The sequence below is a fragment of the Polypterus senegalus genome, chromosome 10 (genome assembly GCF_016835505.1).
Source record: "Polypterus senegalus isolate Bchr_013 chromosome 10, ASM1683550v1, whole genome shotgun sequence".
NCBI lineage: Eukaryota > Metazoa > Chordata > Cladistia > Polypteriformes > Polypteridae > Polypterus > Polypterus senegalus.
In genome coordinates, this window is record NC_053163.1 from 70,694,524 (window position 1) to 70,720,648 (window position 26,125).

A 26,125-nucleotide genomic window follows, 5' to 3' on the forward strand; every position below is an offset into this window, starting at 1 on the left:
GGGGACAGTCGTGGTGGGTCTTGTGTAGACTGGTGAGACGCCCCGCCATTAATCGGCTGTGATGGCACTGTCAGTCCTCCACTCGTGTGCGTGTCTTCATAATCCGAGGTGAGGACCTCATAATCGTATACGTGCAAAAGAAAGTGTGAATCGCCTTAATATTATTTTGCGTGGTGTAGAAAAGGGGTCCGTGTTTGCACTTGTCTGGGCTATAGCGCAGGGGAGGATGAAAAAATTAAAAGTGCTCACTTTGACTTAAGGCAGAAGCGCAGTCAGCGCCTCAAAGGCCGGCACAGCTATGCACGCGCGCTGGCTGCTCGACTTTTGCTGGGCAGGAGACCCCAGTTTTGCAGACACGCTCATGATATCAAAAGTCTCAGCGCTCTTTGGAGGTCATTCATATATTATATATATATCAAAATACCCGCCCCTCGCAGCGGAGAAGTAGTGTGTTAAAGAAGTAATGAAAAAGAAAAGGAAACATTTTAATAATAACGTAACATGATTGACATTGTCATGAGTGTTGCTGTCATATATATGCCTGCCTAAATAAGTCACCCTCGCTTTGCTCTTACTTTTTACCGCTCATTTAATCATGGCTAGTGGCGGAAAAATTATAAAATGGAAAGGAGGATGGCTTTACCAAAACAATTATTGATGGCGAATCGATTATTCATAAAGCTTGAATTGGTGATCTGTTTTTCTGTGTTAACCTCATATTTTTCATACTTCTTCTCAAACTAAGGTGGTGCGAGGGTAAAATGAATCGGGATGCGCTGATCAATGTAATCGGTGTACCAGGAAATCATGCATTGACAAAAGCTCCCCTTTGCTTGTAATGCAAAGTGTGATTAAATGCATTATTTTTAACGCGTTATGGAGCACATGCATGAAGCTTCTCAGCTGTGCTTGTGCTAAGAAAAGGAAAGATTTTAAAAATAACGTAACACATTGTCAATGTAACCTTTTGTAAGTAGTGCCTGGAGGATTCAGTGTGGAGAAACTCTAGAGACAGCGTGTGTATTAACTTGTGGATTTTTCTGTGAGTATTTGGTGGCAGTCTGACAAGTTGCTTCGAAGACGGCGTTAGCGGAGCTCAGCTCAGAGCGAAATGAGATGAATGGGAGGGAGATGATGACGTGACTCCCCACCCGCCTTAACTGTCAATCCCCACAAACACAGTCTCGAATTTGCATAAGCACACCCCTTCACCTACAATTTTAACTTAGTTACAAAGTGATCAAAACTCTCGCTTATATCCTGCGTCCTCTCATTAAACTTGTATCCCGCATTACCTGTGGGCATGTGAAACGCCAGCGGAAGCCTGTCTATGAACTTAATTTAAAGTTTAGGTTTACACCTTGCTTTCTTTCCGAGGCAGCAATGCTCATGAATATGGTAGTATATGTCACTTTCGCCGCTTCTTATTGTTTCGCTGCCTTCTCAATTATATAATGCATGTTTTCTTAAGCGCTTTTTGGAGGTCTTCCTGGTTTTCTACGCACTGCGTTGACAGTCAGTTCACGTGATTACGTGGAGGCGTGATGATGTCACACGAAACTCCGCCCCCCCCATGTCATTCCAGCTCAACTCCATTACAGTTAATGGAGAAAAATACCTTCCAGTTATGACCATTAGGCGTAGAATTTCGAAATGAAACCTGCCCAACTTTTGTAAGTAAGCTGTAAGGAATGAGCCTGCCAAATTTCAGCCTTCTACCTACACGGGAAGTTGGAGAATTAGTGATGAGTGAGTGAGTGAGTGAGTGAGTGAGTGAGTGAGGGCTTTGCCTTTTATTAGTATAGATTTATTGGAACTTTGGAGACTGCACTTTAATTTGAAAACCTCATTTTGTTAATTGTTTTAATAAAAGCACTTTGCACTTTTTCACCATCCCCTTGCTTTGTTGTTACCGATGAGGTTAGCAGTGAGGCACATTACCGACGGTGTAGGATTCAAGGGCTCCCCGGCAGCAGATTGGAGTATACAGCAAACCTGCATCGTCACAACGTGATTTTGTGTTTTTTTCATGTAAATTTGAATTGATTGTTGAAAAGCATGAAGGTGGCATGCGTATCCGGTACATGGCTGTTACATACCGTGTACCGAGAACGACGGTATCTACGATTGTGAAAAACAAAGATGATATTAAAAAGTAAAGTGAGGTAAAATTTTCATTTATTTCATCTAATTGCTTTTGTATTTATGTATTTTAGTATTAAGCAGTGTTTAAATTATTTTATACAACCCCATCAATGTATAATATGCCAATAGCAATAGGATTTTTTTTTCATGGGAACGAATTAATCATTTTCCCATTATTTCTTATGGGAAAAATTTGTTTGATATACGTCCTGTTTGGTATAAGTCAAAGGGTCTGGAACGGATTAAGGACGTATACCGAAGTTCCACTGTATATGTGTATATTGTGAACCTTGCCCCAGACACAGACAGGCAGACACGTTAATGTCACCCACAAACACACGTTTATTTTTCATCTTTCTTTACAATTCAGCTCACTAATCCCCAATACCCCTCAGTCCAGGCCACTCCAATGCCTTCTCTTTCTCCTCTCTATCTCTCTCTCTCTCTTCTTCTTACCACCTCCTCCCTTCTTCAGACGTTGCCACTCTTCCACCTGACTCTTGTCATCGACTGGAGGGAGGCTGCCCCCTTAAATAGGAACCCGGATGGGCTCCAGCTGCTTCCCGGCACTCCTCCGCAGACACGCCCCAGTGTGGCGGAAGTGCCGGCTGCGCACCCAGAAGCCGTCCTGTCATCTTCCCCCCAGCACTTCCTGGTGTGACGGAAGTGCTGGGCTCCAGGGATATCAAGGCACCGGGGCGCCGCCTGGTGGTGGCGGCCACGGGTCCCTACCGGGCTGGGCTTCCAACCCCTCTACCTGAGGCCCCCAACATAACCAGGGCGGACACCCCCTCGCGGTCTGGAGGAGGCACAAGCCTCCAATGCATATATATATGTGTATATATATATATACACATAGATATATATGTATATATATGTATGTATATATACATATATATGTATATATATGTATGTATATATATATGTATATATATGTATGTATATATATATGTATATATATGTGTATATATATATATATATACAGTATATACAGCATGTTTATTTGACAGCATTCGGCTATAGAGCAGAAGTGAAGTGATGTTTAACTGAATTTCAAAAGCATTGCAGAAATCAGATTATCATTTTAATAAGCTTACAGTATGAAGCACTGCAGTTTTTACTGATGATACAGATTAATGTAAAATCCATTAACTATGTGTCATCAGATATGAGGCAAGAAAGAACTTCATTGTCAAACAAAAATAATATGTAAAAAAGGATATAAAATTAAATGGTTTCAATTATATTTTTTCAATATACACAAATACAGAAAATTCATCCATCCTTACTGTGAGGTAGCAGCGCTACCACTGAGCTACCATGCTGATCGATGTTTTGTAAGTATTTATTAATTAATTTATTATTTATTTATTAACTATTTTTTAGTATGTCATTCATTCATTCTTATCCTTCTCTAATTCTAATTTTTGTTTTTTCCTCCAACTTTCGCTAACATTTCATAAAGTTACATCCTTTGTATGAAAATGTGGTATAGAAATAAATATTGCTGTTGTTGTTTTGGAGGTGTTTGCCACGCCTCCCAACAGCTGCTGTCCTGTAGACTGCCTTTATTAAGCTTTAACTTTGCTTAAACGAACGACAATGAATGATAAAAGAACTAATTGACAAAAGAATTTACTGGACCCTTAAGGCAATTTAACTAACGAATGCACGGGGCAATTTATATTTAAAGCATCCTCTCTGGCAAACTAATAATTTATAAACCAAATACATTTGTACATTCTTTATGTACAGTATTATACAACATGAAACCATCTGTTTTAGTATCAATGGAACTTATGGCACTGATATTCTAAAATGGTCAGACAAATTTTGTAACTTAATGGTAATGGAAACAGTTGCGAGATTGTGCAGATAAGTGCAAGATGAAAGCTTTTGGGCAGAGCCATCCATCGCCAGGACAGCCAGCCAGTTATATGTGTGTGATGTCACATGTTCTGGAGCCACCAAATGTGATGTTAACATATATATTGAGAACAGAATTTTGCATGCATATTTACCATGAATGTGAAGAAATAAAAAAATAAAAAAATACTGAGCTTATCCTTTAAGTCTCTGTACTCATTGCAATGTTTTCAACAAAGCAGTGTAAAAACATAATAAAAATTTGTAAGCAGAAAGGGACCATCACTTCATGCAGGATCCACAAAGGTGCTCTGCAGGACTTTTTCATAAAAGATTCCATTCTTATTACGAGTGATAAACTCAAATCATGAACCAAAAAAAACATGAAAATAAAAGCATGTAGCAAACATGTCAAAATTATTATAATAAACTCCAGAGTACTTTCATCTCTGAAGTGATATTTGAATGGTCGGTTGTATTACATACCAGCTTATAAACACAGTCAAGGTGTTTCTTCTCAGATTGGGAGTTTTCAGTAAGTCTAGAAGTGTGTGCTTCCTGAGTATCACGGTTTTGCTCTAAATTAAGAGAGAAAAGAGTAAAAGAATCTGATTGTGTGTTATAAACGTATACCCCAAATCACTCTTCAAAATGGTGCACAGCTCGACAAAGTTTTATTATCTGTTCTTTTTTTCTATTACATAACAATGATAAAGATAAAATATTCAAAGTCTACGCACGAACAACTTAAATCGGGTCGGGTGTTGTTAATGCTGCAGAGTGGACTCTTTGCATTGGGACCCTTACCTGTACCTGTACCTGCAACAGTGAAAGAAAGAGTTACTAAGAATAAAAATAAGATGATTAAAAATAAGTACAGTAGAGTCTCGCTTATCCTACCTTGGGTTATCCGACATTCCGTATTATCCGACGTCCCGCCGCAAAAACGCAACAAGAACTACAAGTTGCGAGCATGAGCGTAGTCTATTTTTTGTTGCTCCCAACTCTACCACAGCTAATTACAGTGGAACCTCGGTTTGCGAGCATAATTCGTTCCGGAAACGTGCTCGCAGTCCAAAACACTCATACAGTATATCAATGCGAATTTCCCCATAAGAAATAATGGAAACTCGGGTGATTCATTCCACAACCCAAAACTATTCATATAAAAATGATTAATACAAAATATAAAGTAAAAATACATAAAGAAAATTAACCTGCACATTACCTATGGAAGAGACTCATGGCTGGTGTGAGTGAGTTTCTAAACTCTTGTGGGATTCCACCCAACGGGATGACACGCGGAAGAGCCTACCAAAGCAATCGCAGTCTCCCAGCGCTGTAGCAGTTCGCCATAAAAGCAAATCCGAAAAGATTGTGGACATGCCATAAGCGCCTGCCGTCGATGGGTGATACAAGGAACAAAGAAAATTATAAATGCGCAGGGCACAGTGTTACTTGGCCACAAACCTGGCTCCGAACCTGCCTGACTGCTGTGTCTGTGCATAGGGGAATGGCAGATCCCGCTACAATAAATAACCGCGGTGTTCCTGTTTCAAGCTGAATAAAGCTGGTGTCGCTAAAGTACTGAGACTCAGCTTCGTGTTTTTGGGTGCAAGACAGGGACTCACGCGTCACAGCACACACACACACGCAGTCACGATGCTGTAGTAAACTGTATACGCTCGTACGAAAGTTGACTATATGAGTGACGGAGTTAAGGCTCTAGAAACTGCAGTTAATTACATTGAGCAACAAGAACAAGCTAAAGGAATCGACATAATGAGGCTGCAAAGATGGCGAGACTTGGCAGTGATGAAACGGGACTCGTCAGGAAAGCAGACTACGAACAAAAATGTCTTAAAACGTTCAGTCCTGTGATGATTTAAAGTACAGTACATACTGTATTTAACTTCAGACAATTCTGTAACTGTAGGCTCATGTTTTCAGTTAATTTATTCTGTTGTTTTGTTGTAAAACATGATTATTAGGTTCGTAATGTGTAAAATTATAACATAGTTTGACGCTTAATAGGCTTTTTCTTAACACCTCCCATTAATCCGAAATTTTTGCTTATCTGACGTTCTGCTGGCCCGTTTATGTTGGATAAGCGAGACTCTACTGTAGTGTGATTTTGGATCTGCAGTAAAAGACAAAAAACACATAACACAGAGACGCTGGAAGTAGTTTTCTGTGCTCGGATAGTTGGCCAGGTTGCCTTATCCTTAGCAATGGCCACACCAGAAAAGTGAGATGTTCTGAGCAGACTCTGTGATGGACTGGCTGTGTTTTCAGTGGTCTATCCTTCTTGGTGCCCAGCGATGCTGAGAATGCATTTAGGGCCACAAGCCCCCCCCCCAAAGAACTAAGTAAGATACAAAACATTTCTATCATGATAGGAAATAACGTTTAACTTGAAAGATAGCACAAGGATGTCCAAGATAATAACTATCCGAATTCTTCAAAAAAAAAGCCAAAAGTGCTCAAAACAAAATTAACATCATTATTTAATTGAGTTATAATCCAAGAAAATTGTAACAACATATAAAATTCTCAGGCTTGCTTTATCCTATCCTGGCAGCATTGAGTGGAAAGCAGGAAGCCCCTCAAGACAGAATGCCAATGTCCACTGCAGGGCCCACTTAAATACACACCTATGCTGGTATTCTGCCAACCTGACACCCACCAACAAACCCAACCAGCAAGTCTTTGGGACTGTGGAATTAAAAGCAACATATCTGGATGAACACCACATGGGAAGATCAGACAAACACACAACAACCTGGAGCAAGGATCAAAGCTGGGACACTGACTATTTGATGTGCCTGCCATGCTGCCTTACTTGTGACATGAATTCAGAACATTTGAATACAAACATGCCACTGGGTGTTGGTGGCCTGCAGTTAAAATAGCCAGAAGGCAAAACTGTGAAAGTTTAAAAGTAACTTTCAAAATATTTTACAAAGGCACAAATCCCTCCAGCATGGCTGCTATTTCATTGTTAAGCTAGATAGGTAAAAAGTAAGGGACTCATGTTCATTAAAATGAAGAGCAGTGAACAAGCAGAAACAGAAAAAAATGGACTCCTTGGACTATCCATCATGCAGAACACTGCTGATGACCTTGTTGACCTACATTGATGGATTGAAGGCCAGAGCTCCACATGACCATCATCATTAAGTTCTTCCATGTGAAGCCTAAAAACCATGAGGACTGATTGAGATCATTTATGTTAGGTAGAATGCCTAGATGGGGCTGGGTGGTCTCGTGGCTTGGAACCTCTGCAGATTTTATTTTTTTTCTCCAGCCGTCTGGAGTTTTTTTGTTTTTTTTTTGTCCTCCTTGGCCATCGGACCTTACTTTTATTCAATGTTAATTAGTATTGCATAATTTTATTTTTATATTTTGTCTTTTTTTCTCTTTCTTCATTCTGTAAAACACTTTGAACTACATCGTTTGTATGAAAATGTTTAATATAAATAAGTATTGTTGTCGTTGACGCACCTGCCTACTGCAAACATTGTGACAGAAGACAAAATGATTTCATTTTTTAAAATACTCTGCCCATCAAGTCAGTTTACTTGTCTGTCGCAAAAAGCTGATTTGTTCTTTTCACTGTTTTCAGAATTTTTTTAGACAATTAATGTATACCTAACAAATCTTTAAAAATTTTAATAAGCTTCAGACTATTATACGTGCCTTGTTCTTTGAATCAGTTATGAGGATGATAGTCTTAGGCAACCCAACTTTGTTAATGTGAGACACTTTCCTGATGATCTTTTCTGCCTCTACAGTTCTGTTCTTCAGAATTAACCATCTTGGAGATTCTGGGATGAACCTGCAAAGGAAACAATGGAGGTCAGAAATTAATGCAGATGGGCTACGTCATTAATAATAATTTATTGTAATAAAGAAGTAACAAAAATGTCACAATTTTTCATGTGCATATAGATAAAAGAATTTTCTGATCCTTTGATGATAGATTTTTGAGTACTTGTCTCGCTCGTAGAAACCAGCCGGATGGCCTTACAGTCTGAGAGTTAGCGGACATCATAAGGGCCTAAATAAATGTAGTTCCACGCCAGACCAAGGGGTGACGAAGTGCATGAATTCTCTCTTTCAATTCCTTGAAGACCATTCTCGAGAAATCCCGCCCTTTTCTGGGGCAGCCAACGACGTCTCTTCTGGTTCCAGTCCTGATAACATCACTTCCCCTGCAAGGGTTTAAAAGCTGCCATCTTAAGATGATACTCAGTTCTGTTTTGGATTCAATTGTGTGAACATGTCTTTGTATTTGCACAGATTTTGCAAACGAGAAATATTATATGGATGGCTACCCAAAACCTTCCCAGTGTCTCTGGGGTTTTCTTATTACAGTGGCATAGTCAGCAGGATGGAAATTTCCCAAAAGAAAACAGGATCGGACCTGAATTATGAACAGGTGGGAGAGTACCGGGGCCTAGTTTCCGAGTGGGGGGGGAGTTTGTCCCGGACTTTGGAAAGACCCGCTGCAGACTCCGCTCCCTTTGTCTAGTTCCAGGCCACATAAATTGCATAGGGAGAGCGTCTACGGGACACACAGAAGTGGGCTGGTCTCTGTGGGGGAAGCGACAGGGATTTATTATGCCTTTTCAGGCAAGAGGGCTGTCCTCCCCGCCAGGGCCAAGGTCCCTGAGAAACGTGGGGATTCCCCAGACCAGCAGGTGAGGTTATTGCAGACCTGGAAACTAGATGCGGAGAGATCTACCCAAGAGCAGGTGGATGCTCTTTGGGAGAAGGTGGCAGAGTGGTTAAATCCCTCTGAGTGCTTCACCTTCCAAATAGTAAAGAAGGTGGCTTGTTTCTTTATTTTGAATAATATACCTGAGCCGTTTATTGTAATAAAGAAGTAACAAAAATGTCACAGTTTTTCATGTGTATATAGATAAAAGAATTTCCTGATCCTTTGATAGATTTTTGAGTACAAAGGCTTATTTAAAAAAAAAAGCAATTAAACAAATATAGTGCAGGCATGAATTTTGTACCCAACTAAATACAGTCTGTATGACTGTGTCACACACCCGTGTTTAGGGGAAAACCAAAGGGCCTGAATAAATGTAGTTCCATGCCAGACCAAGGGGTGGCGAAGTGTGCTAATTCTCTGGCCGGTCTTGGGGGAATGCACTATGGATGAGCTCATCTTGCTCGTAGAAACCAGCTGGATGGCCTTACAGTCTAAGAGAGCAGAACGGTCCTTTACCGGACGCCATGGAGATTACATCCCTACTAGACTGCTCCCTCGACACAAGTCAGAGTTTGCGCCAGAGTGCCCGGAGCCGCGGGTGCGCCACTCATTTGGGGTTGAGGCAGGATGCGAGTGGAGAGGGGGAGGTGGATTGTGCGTGCTTTCAAACCCCCTGTCAATGCCTCATACAGGAGTGGTAATTCTGAATGGATTCAAAGTAAAAGCAATATTTGATTCCGGTAGCAACATCTCTCTTATTGAGTAATTTAACAAATTTAACAAAGAAGAGGGCCCCCAACACTGTGGTATGTGACAGAAGCTGCATTCAGTGACTTAAAATGGCACTGACGCCAGCACCTGTTTTGAAAGCACCTAACTTTGCCCTTCCTTTCATTCTCCAGACAGATGCTTCGGACACAGGCCTAGGAGCAGTGCTGAGCCAAATCATCAATGGTACTGAACACCCCATCATGTTCCTGAGACGGAAACTGCTGGATCGGGAGACCAGGTATGTGGCAATGGAAAGAGAGGCTCTTGCGATCAAGTGGGCGATTACACAGTTGAGGTACTACCTCCTGGGTCAGGAGTTCACACTTGTTACGGACCATGCACCTTTACAGTAGATGGCCCTACACAAGGAGTCCAACCCTTGTGTCACTAGGTGGTGCCTTGAACTGCAGCCTTATACTGTAAGTTCTCGCTCGTTCATCAGAAGGGCTCTCTCCACACCAACGCCGATGCTCTCTCTCATGTTCACAAACTTTTGGTGCAGGACGCCTGACCTGATGGGTCTGGGTTGGGGTTTGGCGCTTGGGGGTGGGGTCCTGTCACACACATGTGTTTAGGGGACAACCTAAGGGCCTGAATAAATGTAGTTCCATGCTGGACCAGGGGGTGGCAAAGTGCGCTAATTCTCTCTTTTAATTCCTTGCAGACCATTCTCAGGAAATTCCGCCTGTTTCTGAGGCAGCCACTTCCGGTTCTGGGCCTGATGACATCACTTCCCCTGCGAGGGTTTAAAAGCCGCCATCTTAAGATGATATTCAGTTCTGTTTTGGACTCGATTGTGTGAACATGTCTTTGTATTTGGACAGATTTTGCACCCGGGAAATATTATACGGGTGGCTGGCCCAAACCTTCCCAATGTCTCTGGGGTTTTCTTGTTACAACTAAAATGATTCTAGTTTTGCTTTCTTCTACAATAATACACATTTTGCATACCATTCTTTTACACATTTTATTTGTTCACTGACATTTACAGCTTCATGTAAAATTTTCAGAAGTGTTATTCAGGGCTGTTATGCTTTCTCCTATGTCACACATGCATGTCTGTGGATCATCTTATCGGCTCAACACAGGTATGCAATACCACTCCATGGAGCGAGATGGCGCTGTCACTAACAATTTTGTCTTTTTTTCCTCTATTTAATTTAGTCAACAACAGACCAGCAGCAGTCAGTCTCCCGGCTCCCACTAAGACTGAGCACAGTGGACTGGGAGGAGTCTGCACTCTGCAGCTCACGAATGCCGGGACAGGGCAGACTTCATTGACGTCTGTCAGACAACAGCTTTGAACAGCAACTTGAAATTGCAATGAGTGTTGCATCCGCATTATCTGTGCCAAAAAACTTCCCATCACAAAATGATGACAAGAAACTGGATGCATCAGTAAAAGCTGAAATGGCAGTGTTTCAGAGCAATGGCAAGCGCGGGTGTTGTTTAGAACAAGTGTATCAGTATCTGATGACTGTGCTGCCTACTTCAGTGGAGGCAGAGCATGCTTTCTCAGCGGCTGGCTTACTCTGCACGCTGGACACGTGCTTTCTACGCTCTTATTACCTCAACTAACTAGATACATGTACTTGTATGACAGCATGAACTGCTTTTAGATAAGGTTAGTCTTATTGGTGTCAACATATTGCAGTACTTTTATTAAAAATAAGTGTCGGTCGTTCTAAAACCATTCACATGTGAGATGCCCGTGCACTATGTCATCCCCAGGCGCCCGGGAATGACATGCAGGATTCCCGAATTCCCGGGAATGGATTCCCTAATAATGAGAGAGAGCAATAGTGTTGTACCTTGTTGAGTCCCTGTTCACTCACAGTAACACAGAAATATCTAATCCACAACTGCAGAAGAGCTGGCAAGACCACACGTCCCCTAATTAAATAATGAAAATAAGTGCTTGCCTAGCATAACTAGATCCTATGAGCAAAGCAAATAATGCAACCAACAAAATGAGCAAAGAATTTAAACAGCACACTAACAACTGCTTTGTAACATAATGAAAAACACCAATAGCGAAATTTGTTCAACAAATGCACAAATCTTGACTGCCTACCTTATGATTAGTGGTCCTACCTCTTTATAAGCTGTCGCAGACTAAACACACCAAGACCTGTGCACTCTGGGGACCAAGGTGGCATTCATAGTAATTGGTACTGAGGGAATGTTTGAAGCTACAACCATGTATACCTGACTGGTTTTGCAAAAAAATAAATAAATAAATAAATAAAAGAAAGCATATGAACAAAAAAAATATAAACAAAATAAAACTAATGGCTGGTGAATGTGACCTAATAAAGAATATAACTGTGATAGCTTTTCACCCACATCAAGCAAGGTTCCATTTTAAGGCCTTTCACTTAACATTCGATATGCAGCATTGCCACAATTCATTCCTCCTCTTCCTTGTGGCTATTTAAGTATCAATTAGATTTTTTTACAAACTAGTACAAAGTTAAAAAGATACTTTTTTAATGAAGATTAGCATAGCAGCAGTGTATTCCACACTCCGAATAACTCCAAGGAGATGCCAAATACAAACAAAACTGGTGTATGTATTAAAAAAATTCAAAATGCAGAAATGCCTGAAGAAATAAACACAAAAGCCCTATTACTGCCCTCTGCTTCCTTATATGAGTGTTGCTTCCCTCTGGTCCACGTGCCCATCTACTAAATATGCCAACTTTCTATCTCTATGTGTTGCTCTCATTTTCCTGATCTTTCTCTTTTAACCTCTTCCTCATTCCCTTGAAACCTTTGTCCAACAGCATCTTTCTGAAGGAAGATTTAACTGTCCATCATCCTTCTGTCTGATTTAGTTTTATACCCTGTTACCTGCCAAGGCTATAAATCACCTCCAGGGTGATTCCAACATCAGGGTACAACTCCCTCTTGTGGCTTTTGGTGATCCTGCACATTTGAACCTTCAGCTATCCCTAAAGAGTAGGATCTCTTCTTTCTATCAAGTAACTTAATCCCTTCATTTATCAAGTGGAAGTCCTTCCTACCGAAATGGTAAGCACGACATCTGAAATAAATGGTGTTGCATGGCACGATAAAGTCCCAAAAAGTCCAACAAGTAACAATACTTTTGGGGGACTAAGCCCAGTTACATGACCCACTGAAGGCAGGTATGGCCAAGATGGTCTTGTAGCTTGTTGCCAACCTTTCCTGGCTTCATCCTCTTACTGACCAGAGGTTCAAGTATTCCTGCCAATTGCTGGTTCACCTGCCTTGAGAAACTTTGCATATCCCACCTTGAATTCACGATACTATTGCATTGGCACACCTGCCTGTTGCCCTTCCAGAGCACTTGGCACATATACATGGAGTACCACCCACCACAAACACATGCAGGACTTTGACCAGTGCCAGTATGGTGCTCTTCCTCAGCTCTGCAGGTCTCTTGCCGGACTACCATCTTCTCTGTGCTATTCTGTACTGTCCTGATCTCATAGGGATTACAAAATGTTAAAATTAACACTTTTACAAAATACATTTTTTATCTTACAATATTCAGTGTATAAAATGAAAACTGTGTTACTTTGGTATTTGTGCAATTTCTACATTGTTCTGAAAATATATTGAAGTTCAAGATAAACCTACCAGCAGTAAATAAGGCACCCAAGTGGAGGCACAGCAATGAACAGCTGCAGCTTTCGCCATTCTCTAACCACGTATGCCATTCCAGTCAAAGTAATGTGGCCCACGATAAAACATATGCCAATTATCAGTCCAATCAGATGACGTTTACTTGCTCCCACAAACTCCATGCCTGTAAGAAATAAGGAAAGTTTATTATTGAGATCTATTTCATGTCTTTTGTTGGACCACCAGGGACACCAGGGGGTTTATTCTGTTTAGGCCAAAGCTAATTTGAATGCCTTTAGTTCTTCACCAGACTACCAGTTTTTACTTTCTTGTTAGGACACTTTACCTGTAATTATTAACATTATTTGTCCAAAACTAGTTTCAGTGACTAAAGATAATCATCAGTAACCCAAGTAGAGTATACATGGATTGTACACTCATTTCAAAGTCCATATCTGCACTCATCAAAATACGTGACATATTTAGGTCCGAACAGATAACATTTTGTGGACACTAAAGTTAATCAATAGATAAGTGAACATCAGAATTGGTGCCACCGGCAGCAACATGCAGTATCTAATGACACCCCCAAAATTTGATCAAGATCCCTGTAACTCCCATGAACACTTTCACTTGACATAAAAAATTTTAGACGTTAAATACCAAGTAACCAGGTAAGTTTTGATTTGCATACAGTTTACAGGAGATTATGCAGTTGAAAAAATTGAAACATAGTAAAGAATTTGTTTAGGGGATTTAGGTTTTTTTTTCTTGTTGGAAAACAAGGAATATCCAGTAGCCCCCTGTCTCATTCACACTTTCATGGTTACGTGTGCTCTTTTCTGCAGCTGCGTAAAGTATATACTCTGTAACACACCACTAACATCAATTCTAGTTATACCTCTCGTTCACAGCACCGTGGAGGAGTGCAGTGCATTTTTTTTTGTACGTGATATTCTGTGTATTTTCCACATGAAGACGCATTAAAACACACCATCGTGCAGATTTCCTGACTGAATGGAAAGTCAGCCGGGGCAAAGTAACATTACCTAGCATGCACCTTATTCTAGCTGACTATATCATACTTGCATTTTTTTTTTCACTAGAGATTTATTTAAATAGCAAATGACAGGCAGGCACACACATAATTAATATGTTAAAACTCTTCCAAACAGCACCTAAGTTCCCTTTCTTTTGTGTGAATGGCACAAATCTCGCTGGTAGCGAAAAGCAATTTATTTTGAAAATTCTTGTGTGAAGCAAGACACTAAGTTTCACTGTCAGTTCAATTTCACACAATTTATTTCACTGATTAAAAGTAATTTTAATACTGAAAAACTATTAATTAAAAAAAAAAAGAAGATATCATCATTTCTGAAAAACATACATATTGATTTTAAGATTCAAATGTACTATGCATGTCTCTTCTATTCCAAGTAGCACATGAGACTAATGTGATGACCAGCTAAATTCAGACTCCACAGACCCTCTAATTGCTTTTTACCGTATATACTTGCATATACAGTGGTGTGAAAAACTATTTGTCCCCTTCCTGATTTCTTATTCTTTTGCATGTTTGTCACACAAAATGTTTCTGATCATCAAACACATTTAACCATTAGTCAAATATAACACAAGTAAACACAAAATGCAGTTTTTAAATGATGGATTTTATTATTTAGGGAGAAAAAATCCAAACCTACATGGCCCTGTGTGAAAAAGTAATTGCCCCCTGAACCTAATAACTGGTTGGGCCACCCTTAGCAGCAATAACTGCAATCAAGCGTTTGCGATAACTTGCAGTGAGTCTTTTACAGCGCTCTGGAGGAATTTTGGCCCACTCATCTTTGCAGAATTGTTGTAATTCAGCTTTATTTGAGGGTTTTCTAGCATGAACCGCCTTTTTAAGGTCATGCCATAGCATCTCAATTGGATTCAGGTCAGGACTTTGACTAGGCCACTCCAAAGTCTTCATTTTGTTTTTCTTCAGCCATTCAGAGGTGGATTTGCTGGTGTGTTTTGGGTCATTGTCCTGTTGCAGCACCCAAGATCGCTTCAGCTTGAGTTGACGAACAGATGGCCGGACATTCTCCTTCAGGATTTTTTGGTAGACAGTAGAATTCATGGTTCCATCTATCACAGCAAGCCCTCCAGGTCCTGAAGCAGCAAAACAACCCCAGACCATCACACTACCACCACCACCATATTTTACTGTTGGTATGATGTTCTTTTTCTGAAATGCTGTGTTCCTTTTACGCCAGATGTAACGGGACATTTGCCTTCCAAAAAGTTCAATTTTGTCTCATCAGTCCACAAGGTATTTTCCCAAAAGCCTTGGCAATCATTGAGATGTTTCTTAGCAAAATTGAGACGAGCCCTAATGTTCTTTTTGCTTAACAGTGGTTTGCGTCTTGGAAATCTACCATGCAGGCCGTTTTTACCCAGTCTCTTTCTTATGGTGGAGTCGTGAACACTGACCTTAATTGAGGCAAGTGAGGCCTGCAATTCTTTAGACGTTGTCCTGGGGTCTTTGTGACCTCTCGGATGAGTCGTCTCTGCGCTCTTGGGGTAATTTTGGTTGGCGGCCACTCCTGGGAAGGTTCACCACTGTTCCATGGTTTTGCCATTTGTGGATAATGGCTCTCACTGTGGTTCGCTGGAGTCCCAAAGCTTTAGAAATGGCTTTATAACCTTTACCAGACTGATAGATCTCAATGACTTCTGTTCTCATTTGTTCCTGAATTTCTTTGGATCTTGGCATGATGTCTAGCTTTTGAGGTGCTTTTGGTCTACTTCTCTGTGTCAGGCAGCTCCTATTTAAGTGATTTCTTGATTGAAACAGGTGTGGCAGTAATCAGGCCTGGGGGTGGCTACGGAAATTGAACTCAGGTGTGATACACCACAGTTAGGTTAGTTTTAACAAGGGGGCAATTACTTTTTCACACAGGGCCATGTAGGTTTGGATTTTGTTTTCTCCTAAATAATAAAACCATCATTTAAAAACTGCATTTTGTGTTTACTTGTGTCATATTTGACTAATGGTTAAATGTGTTTGATGATCAGAAACATTTTGTGTGACAAACATGCAAAAGAATAAGAAATCAGGAAGGGGGCAAATAGTTTTTCACACCACTGTAAGTCAGGTGTTGAAACCCGAAAAATTGATCATAAAATCAGACCCCGTCTTATATGCCCGTTCAAAAATGCAACAGTTAAATGTTTTTTTTTTCCACATCTTCTTGTTTCCTCCAATCTCGCACCAGTTTCTCAGACACATGAAATTGTGTTGCAGCAGTGCAGTTACCAATTTCTTTTGCTACTTCAACGACTTTTAATTTAAAAACAGCTTCATATTTTCTTCTGATCAAATGCTCCATCATAGATAAGGGATGCTCTTTACTATAAAGGTGTATGTTTTATCTTGGTAGAGTAATATATACATTGCTCTACTTTCCCCTATTGTATTATTAATATGTAGCCTTAGAATGCCTAATCTCACAGACTTACCACCGTTTATAAGATATTATTCTATATAACTTATCCCAACCTTCCCTTCTAGATCTATAACCTCAGGCAATTAGATGTAGTAAAAAGACAAGCAGGAATTAAGTTACACATAAAATAATGTGTTACTGATAATATTCATAAGTAATAACAAAATGCAAAGTACATTTGAATATTGGCGACCATACAACCTGATAAAATGGTGATGTGTAACTCAGGAGGCACACAGACTTGTAGTTACTTAATGTCTCTAGTTAAGGCATCACTGGTAGTCAGCTTTTAGCCACATGTCTGTTCAAAATGGCTGAAGCTGTGCTCTTCATTTTGTTGTCTTCAGTTCATGGTGTGATGGTCTTCTTCAGTTGTTAGCAAGAGAAAGATACTTCTGCATCATCACAGGTTAGCAAGAGAGATGCTTCTTTCATCATATGTTGGTTAGTAAGAGAGAGAATGTGGTTGAGCAAGCAGATTTATAGGTTTTCTGTCCAACCCCTACAGCCAATAAGCTAACCTGGCTTTATGTGGGGGAGGAGAGAAAGACTTTAGCAAAGAAACACTCGCCAAACTAGTTTAAGACACATCCCTAAATCCTGTCGTAAAATTACAAAGAGACAGTCGTAAAGGGGCGGTGGGGTAAGGCAAACACGAATGCCTCTCACCAAAGTAACACTAAATTACATTGCTTTGCCTAAATTATAAATAAAGACATACAAAACATTTATCAAGTAATATGCAAAATCTTACATCACAACAGTATATGAGGGTGTGAGACACAAAAAAAACAGTGCAAAGGTCACTTCAGAATAGTTTGGGTATTACCGTGTGGTCATGTAGGCACAATACATAGAAAATAAAGACTGTGTGCTCCATGGTTACTCTCTCAGGTGGGTGTTAGCATATCATAATCTCTTGGACCAATAGCCTGAGTTTTCTGCATTTGACTTATGACTGATATTAAAAAATACTGGAAATTATACTGTAAAATCAAGCCCTGACTTATCCGTGGAAGAACTTAAATGCGAGTATATACGGTAATTGCTAGACGGTATTGAAGTGTTCTGGGGACTGTGCCCACTTTACATCACTGTTACAGCCCCCTTCATACAACACATTTAGCTTTCAGCTGGCAATAGCTGAGGCATTATAAATAACAATGCAGCTTAAATGATTCATGGTTCAGTTATTTTCTGTTGTATATATCATTTTAAATTTGACCTAAAATTCTAAGTAAATTCCAGAAAGAATTGGTAGGGAAAACCACATCTAAATGAGTATTCAGCCGCACAAACACATCTTAGTTTGTGTTTGACACCCAGGCTCACCTAAGATATAAGCGATGGAGTACACCCCAGGGCAGAATATTCCAATGAGGAAACGCATTATGAGAAAAAACCAAAAGGCTGGGGAAAAAGCAGCCAGAAGGGAACAAAGAATCATCAGGAATAAATTGCACAGAAGAATGTTCTTTCTTCCAAAGCTGTGGGAAAATCAAATTGGAGAAATTAAAAAACAATAGCTGTTTAAACTTGGTCCACACATCTCCACCCGCACTGATCGGCCATCATTTGATGTCTCCTGTTGTCATCTTCATTTTTCACATCTATTCTAACTCTTGGCTACTTTTGTCCTTTCAGGCTTTGTGCTATCCCCTTCATCACTCATTTCTCACCTCAGTATCATGTCTGCATTCTCCACTCCATGGCACACCTGAAGGAGGAGCAACAACTAAAGCCTATGAATTAATTTTTCTTTTAATTTTTCATACACTCAGTGCTTACATTTTTCCTTTTCTATAATAATAGCCAATCATTGGGAAACTAGTATTTGATGGCCCTAGTGAAATTAAATTAAATGAAGTTAAATCCAATTAAAACTTTTCACCATCAATGAGCTATATCAAAGGCCAATAGTCATAATGAAATTTTATAAAGTTGTGGCAAAGATAACACTGTTAATCTTTTCATTATGATGTCCAGTAGGTAAGCCTGTTAATATTAAAAACTGTGAGACAACAAACTTGCAGTCATCGTGGGCCCACCAGCCCCATGGGCTGTCATACAACTGACCAGCCTGCACTGCTATAGTTATGCCAAATAATGATCATTGTTGTCAAAACTGTATCTTAATCAGACTGAAGTCTGCTTTGTTTATTGTGTTTCCATGTTCGTAAAGGAAGTATTATCAGTATCACTTTAGATTAGTGTCCCTAATTACACTGTACTTACCATTTAATTACTTGTATAATTACAGAGTAACTAGGTGTTACTACCTTGTATTTACTGTGTAATACAATGCAATGCTGTGGTTAAGCACTCTATTGTAATTGATATTCTACATTTTATGTACATATGTACTTTTAAAAATTGTGAAATAACAATTACAATTGAGTAATTAATTATAGCGTTACACAGTAAGTACAAGGTAATAACACCTAGTTACTCTGTAATTATATTAGTAATTACATAATAAGTACAGGGGCGGCACGGTGGCGCAGTGGGTAGCGCTGCTGCCTCGCAGTTAGGAGACCCGGTTTCACCTCCCGGGTCCTCCCTGTGTGGAGTTTGCATGTTCTCTCCGTGTCTGCATGGGTTTCCTCCTACAGTCCAAAGACATGCAGGTGTGTGTGTGCGCGCCCTGCATTTTGTTTCCTTGTGCCCTGTGTTGGCTGGGGCTGGCTCCAGCAGACCCCCGTGACCCTATAGTTAGGATATAGCGGGTTGGATAATGGATGAATGGATAATAAGTACAGTGTATTAGAGACACCTAATCTTAAGTGATACCGTATTATCATTGTCTTTGCTTTATTGCCAGAAAATTATGCAAGCGCTCCAAGTATGTAGTCAATGAAAAGTAGTATAAAAATTGGGCCTAGTGTATGTTCAGTTTCATAAATATTTAATCATTCATAAGTATAAGCAAAAACAATCAGCAAAATCATTTTGTATATCACTGTGGTGTTTTTCTGCAACTTAAAATAGTTAATTGTCTACCGTCATCATCACTGTCTACCATTAAGGGCGGAGTGGTAGCTCAAAGACTAGAGCTCAGCACTGGTAATCAGAAGATTGTCGGTTCAAATCCCGTAAACACCAAAAGTGACTCAACTTCGTTGGACCATTGAACAAGACCCTTAACCCGCAATTGCTCTGTCCTGGGTGTGACGTTAACCCTCATCCAGCCCTGCACGTAGGACCTCCAACCTGCAGGGAAAAACCTGGGGGTTGGTCCCAGAATTGGCACTCCAGCCACCACAAAAAAAAACCTCACACTGTTCCACTCCATCTGAACTAGTGTGGTGCTGAAGTGTCACCCATTGAATGACTGGGATCCTGAGTTGCTTTGTCATGAGGTGGGTGAGGCAATGTGCTGTACCAGAGCGTGCTCCTAACCTCTCTCCTCTCTCTACCATCACCCCTAGATCGGACTGTCTCGTCACAGGGAAACAAGCTCATTTTGCGTTATGGTGAGCTATATTTATTATGCACTTTTTTATGCTTTATTATGCGCATGCGATGGCCAGTCTGTGAAAAATGATCTTACATGAACCCCAATGTATTTAGAGAATGGAAGAATCAGGATTAATGAGGTATGTTAAAATGAACATCCCCTTCTGATCAAAATTGTTCTTGTGTACTCCTGAATTTTGGTACATCATACATTTTTGCTTTTTTTTCGCACTGGTTCTTCCAAGAGGCTCTCCAGAAGCCCCCTATGTGATGCCCTGGCACCTCTGCACATGCTCAAACGCTGGATGTCTGAACAGATAGTGTAATTTGGAGTCACAGAACCAAAAAAAAATATTCATAGAAAAATCTTTTTTAAAATGTCCTCTGCAATGACACTAACTTAATGTATACAGTATCTACTTCAATAAACAAAAATAAGTGATGGTGATTCTGTACAGTACTTACAATGGCTCAAAAATAAAGGTGATGAAAAAAAAAAATAACAGAAGCAACCAATCAGACAACTTGTCTTCCTCCTTCTCCCAGGACAAAAATGAAGCGGACAGAAAAAACAGTCATCCAAATCAAAAGGGAAGAAAATGGCACAAGCACAAAAATGCAGGAAAATCAGTTAAAAAACAAAAATACTGTAGTAACTCTCTAAACACAGGAATGATAAATAAGTATCGCTTTATTACAGGACTTTGTGATCGTATGAATCGTTACATTGTACTGGCACTTTGGCTGCGAAAACTGGTTGTGGCATCTCCTACATATTAAATGATTCTGTAAGTAATTTCAATTGTATATATATATATATCGATTTATAATCAATCAATTGTGTGCTGTCCAGGTTTGAATAGTTTTTACCTGTCACTGTGTTAACCGGTTCTATGTTAACTGGTTCTGATATGTACTACATTTATCCATTCTGGGGACATCTGTAGAAAACTACAGTTATCCGAAACAGATCCAATTCACAGATTTCCATCAGTAACTCATCTTTTTTGGAGAATGTATAGCTCCTTATTGACTTGTGGCAGATATTCTTCAATTTCAGAAATTCTGTGTTTGTAATTTTAAACCGTCAAGCACAATATTATGCAGTACTGTTCACTTGATGATTTGAAAATTTCAAACATTATTTCACCAAATAAACAAAACATGTAGATATACCTTCACAGTACCTCAGATGTAATGTATGTGTACTGCCACCTTTTCATTTACAAAATAAGCACTGGCTATATATAATTTATTCAGCTACCTTCTCTCCTTCAAGACAGACCATGAAAAGACAACCCCTGCTGGGTGCCTTTTATTCCAGTCCGATCTATCTGGCCAATCATTAATGCCAGCCTGACACAAACTAGCCAGCAATACCACTTTTGACCTTCGACCCCTGCAGCCTTGATCTAGGCAGATTCCTCTCTATATTTCATCTGTCTCGTCAGGCATGAGCATGTGGCTACCAGCATATTTTTCGCCTTCATTTTCAGCCAGTAACTTTGCCGCTACTCACATTGTCAAACAGATGTCCTTCACTGCTATGGCATGAAGTAACGCCAGGATGTTGGCACTCGAGAGTCAAAGTGAACAGCAGGCCTTCTCACTCACTTTAAAACTGCCGACAACATTTGCGAAGCCTTCTCACCTACCCTGCAGATAAGTGCACTTTTCATAACTTAATTATACAGATAAGATAAAAAAAACAATGGTCACTTAGAATAGTTATGCAAAATCATGTCCAGTATTTCATATATAGTAAAGTGAGATGTTGATGGCACCATGTCCCTATTCATTTCAAGAAGTTCCAACCTATTTAAATATCCAATCTGACTTCATTTTTAGGATATTTTTTTACTTATGGAAACATATTAACTTATGAATTAGCCACAAATCAAGTTTAGCCATACCGCATTTTTCTAACAGCCCAAACATTTATTTATAAGAACACTTGTCCAAATGACTTTACTTAGTTTTTCCCATTGCTGCTCTACTCACATGTCTGCAAGCCATCCCATTCCTGAAGATCCAATGATTGCCCCAGCCATATAAAAGGTTGTATCGAGTTGTCGTAACCAATGTCGATCACACACAATGTCCCACTGCAAGAGTAAGGTAGCAGTCTAAAGCGACTACATACAATCACAGCATAAAACAAATATTGTTATAAGAACAACACTTATTGACAGTTTTGTAAGTGTAAATCTACCAGAAGTATAATGTGCAAGGGTCTGTCAAGACAGGCAGACTCTCAGAGTGCTCCTTTATTCATAATTCTTGAATATCAAGCTGAGATCTGAAGAAGAGGTTAGTTTAGAGTGAAGCAGAGTATTAGCATAAGAACTGCTTCAGTTTGTGATTTCTTTAGTTATATTTCAGGCAGGGTTCCTCCCCTGGCTGCAGTGCAAATGACATTGTTATATGTTTTGTTCATTTTTGATTCCTTCCTTCTGTTATGTTCTGTGAGTTTTGTGGGTGGTTCACCATCAACGGACTGCTCTCAGCCGTATAAAGGCTGAGGAAAGCCCACAGTCCCTTGCGGTTCATTGTAAATGTGCTAGGCAGTTGGTGAGTTTCTCTTGTGTTTATTTTGTGCTTTTTGTAGTTTCTGGATTTTTGATTCTGTTTTTGATTTACTTTCTGGATTTGTATTTGGGGCTTGTTCAGCTTGGATTGCCTTTCCGCCTTCAGGTAACTGCTTTGCCTTTGAGCTCTTCGGGTCTTATTTTTGTGCCAAACACAATTTTTGTAATAATAAATCTTTTATTTATAAAGATTCAAAGTTTGCCCTTAGTGTGACTAACTGGGTTTTAATGGTGTTACCCCCTCTAGTGGGTATTTTGAGTGTTTTTTGACATTTACTTTGGCTTGGGACTCTAGTTCATAACATATTTTAGTAAATGTAAAATGTTTCTGTAAATGTACAAAAATAGATGTTAGTTAACTTTAAGATGTTCAACATTTCTAGACAGTTGTACTTACTTCTGTCACCGTGGTGCTGAGGAACCTTGATTTATCATACCACCAAAACTGACAGGAGACCACCTGATGGCTTCCGTTGTTTCTCTGATTAACATACCAGCTCCAGTCCACCAAGCCTAACGACAGGTTGACCTGTAATAGATATTTACCTTAAGCTGCAAAAAAATAATAGAATGTCCACTGTTTTAAAATGCAATGTTATTTGCTTTAGTGATAATAAAATAAATCTTGTGCAGTAGTGAAATGTAAAATGATATTGGAAATGTGATTAAAAGCTAATATTTTAGCATTGTTCCTGTTAATTGGCTCCTGATCAGGAAAAGATGGTTTAAAAAAATGGAGGATCTGACTTAATATCATCATGTGTTAGTACTGTGTACTGAAATATTGAAAAACCCAAGCGTTTATACTATATTTTCATATTTTCCTTCAGCATCGCCTACTGAGTTAGAACAGCTGCATTTGTTTGCTTTCTAAAATGTACAGCTATCATTAGTAATGAGCAAAATGATTCACACTAAAATTAATTTGCAAAGAAACTAAGTATTTCACTTCATAAAAAGTTCACAAAAACAATTGCATTTCATTTCCAGTGAAATCTGTGTCATTCACACAAAGCAAAGATGTTTAGTCCTGTCCGGAAGAATTTACAAGCTTTAATTGTACACATGTCTTCATGTCATATAGTATTTAAATAAAGATGTCTAGTGAAAAAGAAAAAAAAAAAGTCACCAGACTCATTCCGTGTCACATGTAGATATTTTGTTCAGTCGACAGATGTGTTCTGGTAGTTTGATCCCCTCTTTGCCAATTATGATCACAATGTCAGCCCATGCAATCCTAAAGATGCACCAGAGACAGAAAGCAAACTTGAAGTGTCACAGCACTAGGATAGTGCATAGCCTCAACCTCTTCTGCAGGAATCAAGAAAAATGGCGGTTACTAGGAGACTGATGGGGGGTGTCTTCACGTGTACTGAGATTTTCCTGTGAAGAAAGCACAGCAATGTGCACAATGGTGTGTTTTATTGTGGACGATATGCAGCATGTGAACAAAGTTTTTGGGTGCAATATTCCTTGTTTTCCACCATCCCCTCCAAAAAAACTTTAAAGCCTACATAAAACTCTTTTTATCGAATTTCACATTTTGCAAATGCAAAATCAACTACTACTAACTACAAATTCTAGTATATTTTTTCATAAAACTGCATGCAAAATTAAACCTGGATTTTTCACTCACCATTAATTACAAGAAATTGTGAAGTATGCCTTGCTGGTGACCTCCTTTGTTATGGACAGTAGAAGAAGTACATTTTTAAGCACAATAAGAGGTTGATACAGACAGCCCAACTGGAGTATCCTTCATGATGATTTGCTCTTCATGTAAGCGTACACAGGGCTAAGCTGAACTCCCATTAAACAAAATTCAGAAATTCTAAAGTTAGCCTTTTATAAGGTACCCATTGAGAAGTCACCATCCTTTCCCCTTTTCTCTCTCATAACACCATCAACTACAACTCTAAGAAATTACTTTCTGCTCTGAATTTCTCTAACTTCTTTCCTTTCTACTATCCCTGTAACTACTGACAATGCCCTTTGACTTGGCAGTTCTTTTAAAGCAAACATCATGACTGTGACCAGCACAGTTCCAACCAAAAAAATCACTCTGGCTCAACACTGCTCTCTGTAATCTGACGACCTATCAAAACTGAAGTCTAAGGGAAATGTCGATGAAGAGATCTGGGTAGGTTACCATAAACTGTAAGATAAGAGAAATATAGAGCCACTTTCTGCTAGTTTCTCACCAGGCCCTCTCACCTCTTCTAGAAATATTAGAAGGACATTACTAATCAAGTGAGAAACTTACAATCAAACCAAACTCAAAGAACGCTTCGCCTTAAGTGATGGGTCATTTGTAGGAAGTAAAGGACAACAAGCTCAGTGTTTGTCTTTGTATGAGACTTTATAAAACACTAAGGATTGAGTCAGCAGTGTAAATATATAATGACCAAAACTGACATGTAGAAATTTAAAGTAGAATGAAATATAACTATCAAATGGTTAAACAAATATTTAACATGCAACAAGTTAGAAAATATTAGCACAATGTAAAGAAAAGTTTGAGTACCTGATCAAAAAATGACAAAGAAGACTAACAATAAACACAAATATATAGAAGGCACACTATGTCTTGACAAATGAAGTTATAATATAATATAATATAATATAATATAATATAATATAATATAATATAACTAGCTGTGTAAGCAGTCCTAGAAACTATTGAAATTATCAGAAAAAAAAAATTGAAATTTAGAGATGTGAGGTTATTGAAAGGAACTGCTCTGGGCGTCTCTCTCCTATGAGGTTTCGTTTTACCGATGTGCTCGCCTCACTTCTGTATTAACGGCTAAGCCACCGTCTTTCTTTGGAGGTTTCGTTTTGCCAATGTGCTTGCCTTGCTTGTGTATTAGCGCTGGGAGTAAAAGTAAAAGGGATACCATTTTGCAGATGTGCTCGCCTTGCTTCTACATTAGCAGATAAGCGAGTGACTCTCTCTTTGGATGTTTTGTTTCACCAACGTTCTGGCCTCACTTTTGTACTATCAGAGGTGGAGCACTTACCCCAACTCCACCTCTCACTTCCGGGCCGGACAGACAGACAGACAGACACACACACACACGAGTAGACATTTATATAAATATAATATAATAGAATAGAATATAATATTGGTGTCAAAGGAAAACAGGCATCCAGGCTGGGAAGGAGGATGATTTCATACCCAAACGTGAGGCCTGAGCAGAATGACAGATAGATTGGCTGGCAGGACAATAAAATAGCTTTGTGCCCAATCAGTATAAAATAACAGATTAACCAGTGGAAGCTGAGAGTTGGAAGCAGTTCCATCCCCGATATGCCAGGTGGCAGTGTACGCTCATGTGGTAGCCAAGTTGGGACACCTGCAGGGCTTCTTGGGAATTGGAATCCAGAAGTGCAACCCTGATAGTGTCCCTGGATGTCAATAGAGGGCACTCTCTAGGGAGTACTTTTCTACTTTATATATGGCCAGATATCCT

The 26,125-nt window shown here is 39.5% G+C and overlaps 1 protein-coding gene across 2 annotated transcripts in view; it reads right to left on the bottom strand.

The window, feature by feature from the left end:
- Positions 1-26,125, bottom strand: part of LOC120537196 (organic cation transporter protein-like) — a 64,941-nt gene that overhangs the window by 16,221 nt on the left and 22,595 nt on the right. The window contains exons 1-7 of one of the 2 annotated variants that reach the window (XM_039765952.1): positions 23,782-23,804; positions 23,050-23,181; positions 22,066-22,169; positions 17,941-18,095; positions 13,130-13,298; positions 7,711-7,849; positions 4,498-4,589 (exon numbers count right to left, since the gene is read on the bottom strand). In XM_039765952.1, the coding sequence (XP_039621886.1) occupies positions 4,498-4,589; positions 7,711-7,849; positions 13,130-13,298; positions 17,941-18,095; positions 22,066-22,169; positions 23,050-23,181; positions 23,782-23,790 (800 nt within the window). In that variant the 5' untranslated portion in view covers positions 23,791-23,804. Of the gene's footprint in view, positions 1-4,497; positions 4,590-7,710; positions 7,850-13,129; positions 13,299-17,940; positions 18,096-22,065; positions 22,170-23,049; positions 23,182-23,781; positions 23,805-26,125 lie in introns of those variants that run through there. The other variant, XM_039765951.1, reaches the window with a different exon arrangement.